Source organism: Trachurus trachurus (assembly GCF_905171665.1).
Source record: "Trachurus trachurus genome assembly, chromosome: 1".
Taxonomy (NCBI): Eukaryota; Metazoa; Chordata; class Actinopteri; order Carangiformes; family Carangidae; genus Trachurus; species Trachurus trachurus.
Genome location: NC_139891.1, coordinates 11474461 through 11488168, shown reverse-complemented (window position 1 = coordinate 11488168; position 13708 = coordinate 11474461). Strand labels below are relative to the sequence as shown.

The 13708-nt window shown below is 39.2% G+C and overlaps 1 protein-coding gene across 1 annotated transcript in view; it reads left to right on the top strand.

Annotated features, from left to right (window-relative positions):
* The window catches only part of sgcz (sarcoglycan zeta), a gene marked incomplete at both ends in the record, with an annotated part of 373691 nt that overhangs the window by 333914 nt on the left and 26069 nt on the right, over positions 1-13708 (top strand). The window contains one exon of the mRNA XM_083984150.1: positions 10845-10968. Within this exon, the coding sequence (XP_083840276.1) occupies positions 10845-10968 (124 nt within the window). The remainder of the gene's footprint in view (positions 1-10844; positions 10969-13708) is intronic.

Below are 13708 nucleotides of genomic sequence, written 5' to 3'. Positions count from 1 at the left end.
TTATTTTTACAAAAAATACATATGTCTAAGTCACCGAAATGTGTTGGTGAAAATGTGGAGAGTTGACAGCATGGGGGCTTTCTTCATATATCTATTTTCTGACTTTAAGTGATAATGAAGACAGTGATTTTTTCTTCATGGATAAGATGAGTAGGGTATCAGTTAGAGGTTCTGCTTTTATAACTGACAAATTAGCATCAGGAGAAGGTGCAGTTGTTGAAACACACATTTGGTTGTGTGTGTGTGGGGGTGGGGGTGGGGGTGGGGGGGGGTTTGAAGAATACGGCACTATATCACCACCAGCTGAGTAGAGCATCTGATGAGATGGAAAAATGCGCACTTTGTGTCACTAGCCTTTTTCAAATTATCAGCACAAAATGCTGTCGAGGCAGTGGTTTCTGTACATTAACGTGGAACAGTGGGTTTTAGGTGCCTCTCCTAGGGGCACTTTGTCAGTTTTTATGGGAACATAGTGACATTCACAATCTCATTTCCCAACATATGTTCTTCCATCTGTATCACTAATAATGTGAACAGCTAAACTTGCACACTCCCGGATGCACCTCTAACCTGTAAATCTCCCTCGTCGAGGACATACTGATTTGCTGTTGTTTTAATCTGTTGTGCTAATCCTAATCCTGTTGTGGCAATTACTTATCAAATTATATCTTCAGCACTCTGTATTTGTTCTTCTCTTATCTATGTCCCTCTCTATGCGACTGCAAATGTCCGACTTCCCCACAGGGATCATTAAAGTGTCATCCAATCTTTAGAAAAGTACAAGATAGCACTATTTGCAAGGCATATTAAATAACAAGCACTGCAATACAATCGCTAAAAATGTCATAAACGCAGCAAGGACTTGCACAAGCCTCTTAAAATGAGATGATGTCTTTTTCCAGTGTCTGACTGAGCCTCGAGTCTGCCAACAATGATTGATTTCTTTGCTAGCACAGAAATCAAAGATGTACTTTTTTGTTAGCTGAACATTACTTCTTTCAAATAAATAGCATCATATCTGACTTCTTCCACCTACAATTATTAGTTCTTCTACCTCTCTGCAGACTGCATACCCCTCATCACATCATTAAAAAAGCTACGCTGTTTTACAGAAGGTGTTAGCCAGAGATGTGCAAAGCAACACGCAATACAGAAACTAAATGCACTCTAGTCTTTTCATTGCCTTTGTGAAAGATCTCTAATTTGTTTTTAGTTTCTTTCTAGTTCTATTTTCTCTGTGCACCAGTGTTTTCTGCCAGACTCTACTGAACAGAGACGGTGCTAATGAAGCAAAGCACAGACTCTGCTGCTGCTTGTCTGACCTCATATCTACAACTGGGAGCAAAACAAAAACACATATACTGTATGTCTGTCTGTGTGTACGCATTTGTATGTGTGTAGCATGAATTCTACCTTTAAGTTCATATCTAGTTGACAGAGGCATTTTTCTTTTATGAGTCTGAATGAGTCACAGGACTCCCATAACCAAAGTTTATTCAACTTGTCCATTCAGCCTAAGCAGATGTGTGTATGTCCATCCCACTGAGAGAGCGACATCAGTGATGCCTTTTTGGAACTTATTGACATTTTTCACAAATGTCCACTTGAAGTCAAGGATAATCTGATAACACTTTAGTGGTCAAAGGTCAAGATCACAGAAATCTCAGAAAACATGTTTTAGCCATTGCTCACGATTTCACCCGGCAATTACGGAAAAATGTACTCAATTTTTTCATAATTCACATAATTCTGGATGAACAGCAAACCTGAAACTAGTCTCAGTGGCAGAGTTGGTAATTTAAATTTAACTATGCAAATATCCTCCTTTTTCCTAACAAAAGACTGCTAACAATGGATGGAATGGCGGAAGTTGTGGAGGAGTGAAGCTAGTCTTTCACTACTGATTAAATTATCAGCTTGGTGCCCCATCAGAGTCACAAAGGCATGAAATTGCTTGACATTTTTTCTCCTTGCACACTCTGCCATTAGCCATTTCCTCAGCTACATTTCACAGCGAGGAGGACAGAAGAAGCCTCTGAAAGTCATTTTAGAGTAACTCACAGATTTGTCAGGCAGTGCGTTGTGTTTGTCAGTACGTGCCTTGAACGCCACGTAACACAGGTCATGTTAAGACAGCTGTGCAAACACACCAACTGTTGGGAAATGTGCACTAAAGTGACTGCTGGTAAACATACATCCGTAAATAGATTTTCCCACTCCTTAGGCTAAATCTCAATAATTACAAACACTCACCATGATACACACAGAAAATGTGAAATTCAAATTTAAGCACCCAGAGTTATAAGAACATTAACACCTGCACACACACACACACAAACAAACTGTCTCTCTAGCACACGCAAACATACACACATTCTTTCCACAAAGACAACCCTCTAATGTACCTTGACTTTCCCCTGTCCCTCCTCAGTAACTCCGCGGGACTTTTATAACTTTTTAAAACAGCCCAAGGCTTCCTCGTCTCACTTCTCCTTTTTTTCCCTCCACACCTGCCAGATTCATGTGGCTATTTAAACACACTAACACAGACTCACTGCAAAAGTTCAGAGGCTTTGGAAATTTCTTGCTTTCTGACTCAGTCTAACTCTCTAAAAGTCAAAAGACAGCGTTATACCAGTCTTCAGGCTTGTCTCAATGCATCACTCAGCACCAAGTTTTTAAAGTGCTCCATGTGGACAGGGTTGGATGATGGTGGCAGGTGAGGCACTGAGAAGATGACAGAGCATTTAGCGCGAAAAGGTTAAAGGTTTGCGTCTCAAATGGCAAGGTGGCGATAAGGTGGTGTGGCCTTCAAGGGTTCTGAAGAGGGAAAGGGCAGGATGAATGTCAGCCAAGTCTTCCAGGAAATATAAATCACCCTAAAAAGCCCCGATTTGAACATTTCAAGTCAAACTTTCTTCACAACTTCTCATACTACTTTCAATAAATACACAAAATGAAGTCATTTCACTTCAAAGTTAGAAGTTGCATCCATACAGTATGTGATATGAATGTAAAATGTATGGTGTTAAAGCAGAAGTAAGCGATATTTTTGTGTTAATATAAGTCTTACATAGTTATATCTTCCTACAGCAATCACTTACATAGAGTGTTTGGACCGAAACACGGGTCTGTCAGTCTCTCTGCTCTGAGCAAGAAAAACTTTTCTCATATCCTACAATTTTTATCCAATGAGGAGAGAGAACGGCATGAAGGGCTGTGTGTGCAGCCAAGGGATGCGCGTGAATGTGGTGACGTAGGGACGAGGACTGTTATGGTGTGTTCAGGGCAGCCCGTAACTCGTGTTTTTCCGACCTGTGAAGTCTTACCAGTTCGATCTGGTACGAGTTCACGAGTCGGAAGTGGAGTGGCCGTTATAGTGACTTTCACCGGTAAAACAGGTCGGAAAAACACAAGTGGGTTGCCTGGAACGCTACAAAGTCGTAAGTTGTGACTTGAAGCTGTAATTTACGGTTTCAAAAGCCTGCCTGGAACGCAGCATTAGCCAAAATGACCGGATCGCTTACTTCTGCTTTAAGGCAAAGTATATCCATTTGGCCCCCATTCACAAATGAACTGCATTGTTTTCTATTTCCCTTCTGAAGAGGATGAACTCTTGAATTCTAATAGTCTAAAAGTCTAATATTGCTGCTATCACAGAAGTGCTACATTCTTGTGTTTAAGCACAGATAACAACATCAACAGTCACATGGTGGACTGCCTCGAATATCTGATGCTGGAGTTAGCGTTCTGTTATTCCACAAGAGAAATTCCCTCTCATCTCGCACATTATTTCCGTAAGCAGCGGCAGTACACAAACACTATCAGATTCTCAAATTGAATAGATAGGCTATACTTCAACAAACTGAACGTGGGCATGAGGACTTTGTGAAATTTAGGAAACAGACATGAATAAAACATCAACAGGATCAAATAATACATCCAATTTCGAGCCGAGTTAAAAAACTACAAGGAGTAAGCAGATGTTATGGTCATATAATATTTATTTAGGTCACAAACCCCTTATTTCAAAAACATGCATGGCCTTTACAGCCAGAATGTCACATATGAAGCCGGAAAATAGCATTTTCAACACAAAGTGGCTTTGAAATGTGGCTGTCAAATGTTCCTATATACAGTATTTGTAACAGATTTGAGGCATGAGCTGCAGGAACCTAAGTTGAATGGACTATGAGCTACAAGAAAGTGTGAAAAGCACAACTCTAAATGATAAATGAATGATGGCTGGATTATATTTAGCTGCTTCTGATTCATGTACTGTAACCATTTTCAATCATTACATGCTTAAGTCTTAAGAGGTGCACACGTATTTTTCAGTTAAACACAGTAATTGTTTGAGCTTTACTGACACCAGATGTCCTTTTCTGTGATACTAACACTGCCATGCCTCGGAGGCAAAGCCAGTATTTAAACCTAATGGAAACGAGAATCACATTCAGTGACTATAGGGAGTGCTGTAACAGATAAGATGGAATTGAAGTGAACTCCAAACTGAGATATAAAATGTTCACATCAAAATATACAAATGGGATTACTGATTGTACTATAAAATTCCCCATTTATATTTCCAACAGGATTCTGTGATATCACATATCTTAAAATGTGCATCAATTAGTTTATTCTCCTGCCATTTATCTCTTTCTTTCTGAATATCTAAGCATTTGTTGTCCTTCCCATCTCCCTCTGCATTTCAACCAAAATGAATTAAGATAAAAAAAAAATAAAAAAAAAAACTATTCATGTTTATGTATTTCTGTCATGCTTATCTTGTCAGGTTGGACAAATATGGACTTTGTATAAAACAGCCTTGTTTTGGCTGAAGGTCAAAACAAATCTGTGGGAGAAGGAGCGGGGCAAGGATGTTGGTGAGAGAGAGAGACAGGAATGATATAAGAACTGGAACAGAGAGGCAGGAGCAGTCAGTTTCCTCTAATAATAATGAATAGCAGAGATAACAGCATGGCTGCAGACTCCTGCTATCTGTACCATGAAAAAGCACAACCATGCAGGGGCCTGAGCAGAAACTTCTGTGTGTGTGTGTGTGTGTGTGTGTGTGTGTGTGTGTGTGTGTGTGTGTGTGTGTGTGTGTGTGTGTGTGTGTGTGTGTGTGTGTGTGTGTGTGTGTGTGTGTGTGTGTGTGTGTGTGTGTGTGTGTGTGTGTGTGTGTGTGTGTGTGTGTGTGTGTGTGTGTGTTGTTTTCATAGTGTGACTTAGACATGGAAGTTAAAGTTGATGGGAATTTGTTTGTTTATTAAGATCACACTTCTGCATAGCATCAACTATTCTTCCTGGGATCTAAACAGATTACATGGTGACAAAACAAGAATACACATTCACACTGACATGAAACAAATGTTTTGGTAACACAATAAATGACAATAACAAAACAATAACTACAATTAAAAAGATGACAAGGCAAGACAGCTGAGGAGTGACAGGAGTGAATTTTGATGTTGATAGTCAGATCAAATTATGCAGAAATGTGTGATGGAAGTTTCCAGAATATGCTTGTGGTAATGGTGGATAGAAACCCTCATCTATCGTCTTACTTTATGATGCAAATCAACTTTTCTTTTTTTATCGGGTGACTTAAAATCATAATAATATGTAAGCTAGCTGCAAGATTATGTCAGAAGGACTAATATTCAATCAAAATCATTTTAGGTTAGGGTTAAAGACAAACACAAAGTGTAGGAACCAGAACACATGCTTCATAGCAATGTTTACATGCATGTTTTGTCATATTAAAGGAGAGGTTCAGTATGTTTTTAAAGTTTTATGGGAAAGTCAGCAGCCATTTATAGCAACTCTGTGAAGCTGTATCTAGGCACAGAGATGCTTTTTGTAGCAGATTATGGGGGTTCCACCTAAACAGAATGCTGAATCCTACTCCCATCATTGGCCCATACATAAACACATCATAAATGTAAATGTCACACAGTGTGTTTTATTATAACTGTAGGAGCCATGTTTATTTACACACCTATACCACCAAACTAACAATCAGTATCCAGTAGTGAACAAAGGAAAGGACTGGTCACTACAATAACTAAAACAATGGGCAATAACTTTCCCCACCACTATTTTGCATTTGAACAGAAAGCTCACACTCAGAGAACATCACCGAACATTTTAGCTTCACGTCATTCAGGATGCAGGCTTTAGTTTTTTTTCTCATTCAAAACAAGAAAGAAAAAGACCAAAAAGTTAAATTATTTCCACAGAGCTGAGAAAATATGCCTGCAAGTATTATTGTATGTGTTACTTATGTTCACATGTTTATGTTAATATCAGCTGTTTGTTGGTTTAAAATGACCACAATGCTTATATCCACTAGCCTGTTTATGATGTTATTTATTATATGATGGCATCAAGCTAGCAGACTTTATATTTAGTTTGTGATGACAGTGATGCTGGCTGTGCTGAGAGTGCTTTGAACTTTGTCATTCAGGGAGGGAAGAGTATTGTTCATAACTCTTCATGTAATTAATTATGTACGTTGATGTGTGTATCGAGCAGGGTTCGGTTTGGTTGATGTTCTGAGGTTTGGCAGAAACCGAACCCCATCAAAAAGCCCCAAATTTGTCCGAATTCGAAACTGAATCCTGGATTTACATCCTTACTTCACAATGATAAAGCTAAACAAGCTGTCATTGGTCAATCATTTTCTCAGTGAAGATGCTACAACACCTAACTCTAACCCTAATACATTTTAAAATTTTGGTAATGAAGTATAGATTCATGAAGAAAAAAATAAAACTGTAGGGCAAGGCAGCAACATAACTATAATAATATAAAATTCACTGTGTGTATGTGTGTGTGTGTGTGTGTGTGCCCATGAGAGGTGGTTTCAGCCTGCAGCAGCGTCACTGTAATTGCCTCAGCTGTCAAACCAACCGAAGATTCTCACTTCACTGCTGTTGACTGGGCCAACAAGCTGTCTCTCTCTCTCTCTCTCTGACTCAGTCTCTCTCTCCCCCGTGCACATGTGAAACTATAGGATAATGACAGATAGGAGAAAGTTTTCTGTTTTCATTCTCTCCACCTCTTGTTTAATCTCTTGTCTACCTGTCTCTCTCTTGATGTCTCCGCTTTTTAACCTCTGACTGATGCAGCATATGCTCTGTTTTTAGAGAACAATAAATCAGGCCCAGTGTGAAGTGTCTGCTTCCAACACTTATTACAGTAGCTTGGATGCTCAACACTAATCCACCTCATGTCTCTAGTACCTTTACCTTTAACCAACAAAAGAAATCCCACCAGCAGCTCTTCAATAAAAAATAAAAAAAATGAATTGAAAAGTTAAATCAGCTCTTAGAATTTTTATATTTCAGTAAAAGCCAGTCAAACTAAAATAACAATGCATTGTTGAAATTTAATTAAATTTATTTTATTTTATTTTATGAATGAAATTGATACAGGATATAAATCCTCTACATGTACATCAGACTCAAAATAATCACAACATACAAAAAACACAAATTAGAAACTTCAATAACCCATACATAATATCACTTCAATACAGAATAATCCCAAAATAATCTCCCACATTACCTCAAAGAAAAACAACAACAACAATACAAAAAAAGCTCTTGCTCTTCTAATGTAGCTTCCAGTCCACAGCACATTGCAAGTCATTTAGTGTGATGTGGACCCCTAGAATCCCATTTTCATTCAGTAGCAAATTAGATGGGAGAGATGGCTTAATTCGCAAGCAAAGCAGCGCTTGAAACATTCTCTCAAATCAAGTGACACTGACACTGGTGATCTGTTCTCCTTCAGCCTCCCTCACTTAATAAATTAAAGGACTAAATTGCACTTGATATAATAAATGGAATCAAGTCAGTTGGCTTGATGGTGCTTCTTTTTTTTTCAAAGTGTTTTTTAACCTTTCTTTTTTTTCTAATAAAAGAGTGTAAACATTCTGAAAATTAACTTGATTGCACGTTGAACCAAAGATATCTACCAAAGTGTGTTTTCATTACTTGGGTTCAGCCAGACATGGAAAACCATTGTCAAGGGAGCCTTTCTCTGTCTGCTAATGTTCAGTTCTTCTGATTAAAACCATGAAATGTAAAATTATTTCTTGCCAAATTACCTGAGTGGAGGATGTGCATTGTCACTGACGATTCTGGGGACTGGATTGAAGTGAGGGGATGGTTGGTGCGGTCACCTCCAGCCAAGTTTGTTTATCCATCTGTTTTGTGACCACAGACTGGCTGCACATCATGAAAGTAGCTCATCTACCCTTTGGTTTACACGCTTTATTACTACAACTCCTCAGAAGGGATTGGGAGACCAACCTTCTGAAATGCCATTGAACAAAGTGTATCTGGAAAAGTGCCCTTAAAGCCAAGCTTATTTTCCCGCTTATTTGATCTTTATTGTGACTGTGGCGTTTAATTTGTTATGCTCACACTTCATAAATTGTAAATCCATCTGCTTTGCTGAAAGCCCTCTTTATTTAATTTCACTTGCCAGCATGCTCTTGAGTGAAGCACTTTGCTGATCTAACACCACCATGCTGTTTAATCATCTCATATTGTTTTCAACTTTCAATCACAGACTTTAGTGACCCCTCTCACTCCAAGGGTACTGAAGCCTATCATGGCCAGAGCACTTTTGAGCAGTGCACTTTAAGTTGTGAAGTGAAGTGGATATTCATTCAAGTAGATTTTCTCAAAAACAAACACTGCTTCACCATAAAATGCCTAGAAAATCTAAATCTGATTCTCATAAAAACATGTATTAGATCACTCTACATAAAATATGTGTGCTATGCCTATGATATGCTATGTGTGCTATAGTTCCCTGCTGATTGATAATGAGTATGGAATATCTGAGCCAAATATGAGTTCTTTTCTGAACCTCTGAAATGTGCCACACTTGAAATTTTAGTAAATCTTAAAGTTTTTTGCAAGGTTCTTAAAGGGACAACGAGGAGTTTCTATTCGGTTATAAAAAAGTCTCACGTTAATGTGGATGAATCCCGCTACCCACACTTGTTAATGGGCCCATTTTCGATAAATATATCGTTCTGTCTCTATCGTTATTTTGTTATTATTAGTGGTGGCGGAGATGCTGGTCGAGCCGACCAGCGTTTTTTACTTTCGGTTTCGCAACGAGTCATGAGAATAACGCAGCTGAATCGCCGTTTATGGTCGGAACTCCGACGGTATGTGAACCTCTTTGAACCTCTGACTTTAATTATTGATGAATGAAAACATGAGTCCGTCTTGCGCCGGTCAAAAGAATTTTACGGTGTGCGCGGAGGCTCATAAATGTAGTGTGAAAACGCTTCGCTTTTCCAAAACTCCTCGTTGTCCCTTTAAAACTCCACTTCTTCTGTATACGTGTTTTGCCTTCCAAAAAGTTGTTTGGATCAAAAGCACACACAGAAGAACAAACCTTGGAACACTTCTCTGCAAATATTGTTCTCTGTTGTTGCCACTGCAGTTTATAAAATGTTTATTTTTATAGAAACAAGTATATACTGTAACATACCCAATACCACATACCACAGCATTTATAGTGTGCAATGCGTTTCTCTGGATGGGTCTTTTTACAGAGGAATAAAACACAATGATACAATAAAAAATGTCATAAAAAGTTGGAACATATTGTAAAAATGTATTGATCCCCAGAACAAAGATAGAAGTATGTCCTGAGGAGGCTGTTTGAAAGATCCTCAATAGATGAGTCACTGAGCTTTAAAGCTTTCACTGTTCTCCTTTTGGACTGTGGTCATTTAAACACATTAATGGGTTTATGTGCTATTAACAAATTGAATTAAATCATTAAGTGTTTAATATCAAAACAACATGGAAGTGTTTGAACAATAACGTGATCTTAATATTATCATATAAGTTGTTTGTGAGCTACCACCTCCTCTTTTCCCGGCGGCAGTGGCTCAGGTGGTAGAGCGGCTCGTCCAATGATCAGAGGGTTGGCGGTTCGAATCCCGCTCTATCCTGGTTGCTGCCGTAGTGTCCTTGGGCAAGACACCTTACCCACCTTGCTCCTGATGGGTCGTGGTTCGCGCCTTGCATGGCAGCTTCCGCCATCAGTGTGTGAATGTGTGTGTGAATGGGTGAATGTGATGTACTGTAAAGCGCTTTGGGTATCGTTGAGATGGAAAAGCGCTATATAAATACAAGACCATTTACCATTTACCAGGTTGCTGATTAATTGACAAGAAATGACAATTACAATTTCACTCAACACTGACCACACAGGCTTGAATGAAGAAAAGATAGTGTGAAGATTGCAACATAGGTTTACTACAAAGTGAAAGCCCAGTAATAATTTTACTTAACTACCTTGTTGCTTCCACGTTCTGCTATCTTTGGCAGCTTTTACACAACTGCAGTGTGCTGGTTAAACTAATATCACATTGTTGTAAAATGAGTAGAGCGATTACTACTTTCCATGATAGTCAGTGCAGTTGCTGCCTGTAACCTGTTCTGTTGGATAGAGAAAATGTTTGCACTAGATTTAACACTTATTATTTGGTGGCTAATGTGCCAGTGTGTCAATTCAAATCATTTGAGGAAAATGAAACAGAAGAATTATAGGCTATATCTGATTAATCAAAAGAACAATAGTTGCTGGTGGCAGCTATAGTAAAAGATTTGTTCAAAGTACTGTAACAGTAACACTTACTGGCTTCACTTGTTGTCTACAACCATATTTCCAGCAGTTTTTAACTGAGCTGATCCTTTGATAATAGTCTAAGGCCTACATAACCCAGTCTTTTCATGAGGTTGTCGTACAGGTGAGGTTTTTGCCATTTAGTGTGACTAAAGTGTGTGTGTGCTTCACAGGTTGGAGTCTCCAACTCGGACCCTTACCCTGGAGGCCCCCAGAGGTGTTGAGATCAACGCTGGAGTGGGAGACTTCACAGCTTCCTGTAGGAAAGACCTCCTTTTGCAGTCCTCAGAAGGAGAGGTTAGTGTATCTTCCACATACAAACTTCATACAAACAAACTTCATGGTATGGTACACAGTAAATAGCAGTTTATTTGAAATTGAAGGGTCAACAAAAACTCCCAAAACCAGTGAGGTGCATTGATAGACTGGTCATAGGGCAATATGGCCAAATGCCACAATAGCCGCGTAATGATGAAAAAAAAAAAAACTCTGAAAATGGGGGGAAAACTCGATAATGCTAAAATATAGGGGGTATTGCATAGCTTACTTGGTAGAGCAGGCACCCTATACACAGAGGCTATTGTCCTGTAGCTTCAGCAGCCCCGGGTTTTATTATTTTGTATTTCGTCATCAATGCATTTTTTCGCAATCATTATGTAAATGATCACTGATATATATATATATATATATATATATATATATATATATATATATATATATATATATATATATATATATATATATATATATATATATATATATATATATATATATATATATATACATATATACATATATATTTATTTTTATTTATATAATGTGTTTGTGTAATGTGCAGCCTCTCTGTCAAAAAAACAAACTCTTTTTGGTGCCAGTCCGTCACTTGCATCTGTTCCGTGTGTGTGTGTGTGTGTGTGTGTGTGTGTGTGTGTGTGTGTGTGTGTGTCTTTAGACTCTGTGGCACTCTATAGTGTTGGGCCCATTTCATTAAAGTACCTTATTAGGCTAATGAGCGTCATCAATCCAGGCGACCTTGTCCTCCTTTTCTCCCCCCCTCCTCTTTTCCCTTCTTCTATTTGGGAGAAGTGACTTCATTAAAGCTGGTTTGATGAGGTTCCCTGTCAGTTGCTGCTACTGCTCTGTGTGTGTGTGTAGGTGTGTGTATGTGTGTGTGCGTGTGTCATTGTTAGCCTGCTATCTCACTGTCGAGCTCTTTGCATAGAAGCCTGCCATGTTGCGTGAGCACCGAAGCAGACTTAGCCATTATCCTTGTGTGCGTCTGTGTGTGTGTGTGTTTCATCCTGCCATGTTGCATGTCCACTGAAGCATAGTGTGTCATTAACTCAGTAATTAACAGAAGAATGGGTCTCTCTTGTTCGTTGCACTCACTGTCATTGTCAGTCTCATGCACACTGTCTTTTATCACAAATACACACACTCTTGCATTCTCATACACAGCCCCACATACATACACACACATACAGATAACAGACGTCTCTGAAAAAGCAACAGTGAAAGTTTGATGGTCCTCATCTGAACTAATTTCCCATTTTACTCCTTTTTTGTTCTTTTGCACCGTCCCTCTTTTCTCATTTGGACTTTCTTGGACACCAAATAATAAGGGGAAATGTCAGATATATAATATTGGACATGTCAAACCAGTTTATTACAGCAGGGAAAAGGTGGATAGAGAAAAGTAAGGAAAGATGGTGAAGACAAGTGATTGAAAAGGAGTTCATCATCCAATTGTATCAGGGTACTCACGAAGTAACAGAAAGCAAACCATAAAATCTGGCACAATATTTATGGTATTAGTTATTCACTCATACCTTAGACCCCCCCCCCCCCCCCCCCCTTAGTACTTGATTATAGCAACATGAGTAGTAGAGTTGACTCTGCTCCGGTGTCTTCAGATGAATATATCTGTGACTACATGTGTTTCATTGTAATAGACTGGCCTTTCTGGGGTTTACCCATAGTGAGATTGCAGGCAGGGCTGTAGACGGTTAAGGAGCGTCCACACAAACAGAAACCCCCAGTTCAGTCTTGGTTCCAGTGAGTGGGCACTGTCCTCCAGTGACAGTTTCTTGAGTCGGCAGGTCTGACGCTGTTTGTTTTTATCCTATTCTTTTAGTCTATGTCATGCACTTTGCTGATGGAGGGCAGACATCCAGTCACCTGCTCAGCAATGCGAATGACATATGTCCTTGAGCCAAGCACAAGGGATGTCAGTGCCAGTGAGACTGAGGCTTTTGTTGTAATTTATGTTTTAGATTGCACCCATGGCACTCCTCTTACACTCTGGCATGTGTGTCTATCATTGTTATGGTTGAATAATTGTGCAGTTGCACTGAGTGTAGAAGCAAAACATAATTTTAACAAGGCCCTTTGCCTTTTATTTAAACTTCCCCATGTCTCTACTCTAATTTCCCTCCCTTGTCCTATATCTCTCCCTTGTTTTTTCCTGACTTGTCTTACTCCTCATGTCTATACCATCCTCTTTTCAGCTCTACTCTTTGTTTTTGTTTTACTTTTTTTTATCCACACCTCCTTCCCCCCCCTCCTCCCTCTCAGCCACTCAGTCCTTCATCTCTAAGTAACCCAGCCTATCTAATTAACTTTCCACTGCCAGGGTTATACATCACTGTGGCTGTCACTTCACACAGAAAGGGGAGGGAAAGGGGGGATTATAATTTTTACCTCTTTTCTGTCATCTCTGTCTTTCTCTCCCTCTCCGTTTCATGTATTCGTTTGTCTCTTCCTTCTCTTTGTTCATCCATTATCTCTGTCTTTCTCTCCCTCTCCCTCTCTCTTGTTCCCTCTCCATCTCTCTCTCTGTCATCCCTGCATAAATAGATGTCTTCCTATTGATGGTGAACAATAGCGTTTAGCAGAGTGTAACAATGATTGTGCTGTGGGCCTTTGGAAGGCCTTGATAGCTTGAAAAGCTTGACAAAATAAAGGACTTGTGGTGCACCTCTTCTCAACCTCGTCACCCTTTACTTCGTCACCTGCTGAAATAGAAAGCCCTTTTCAC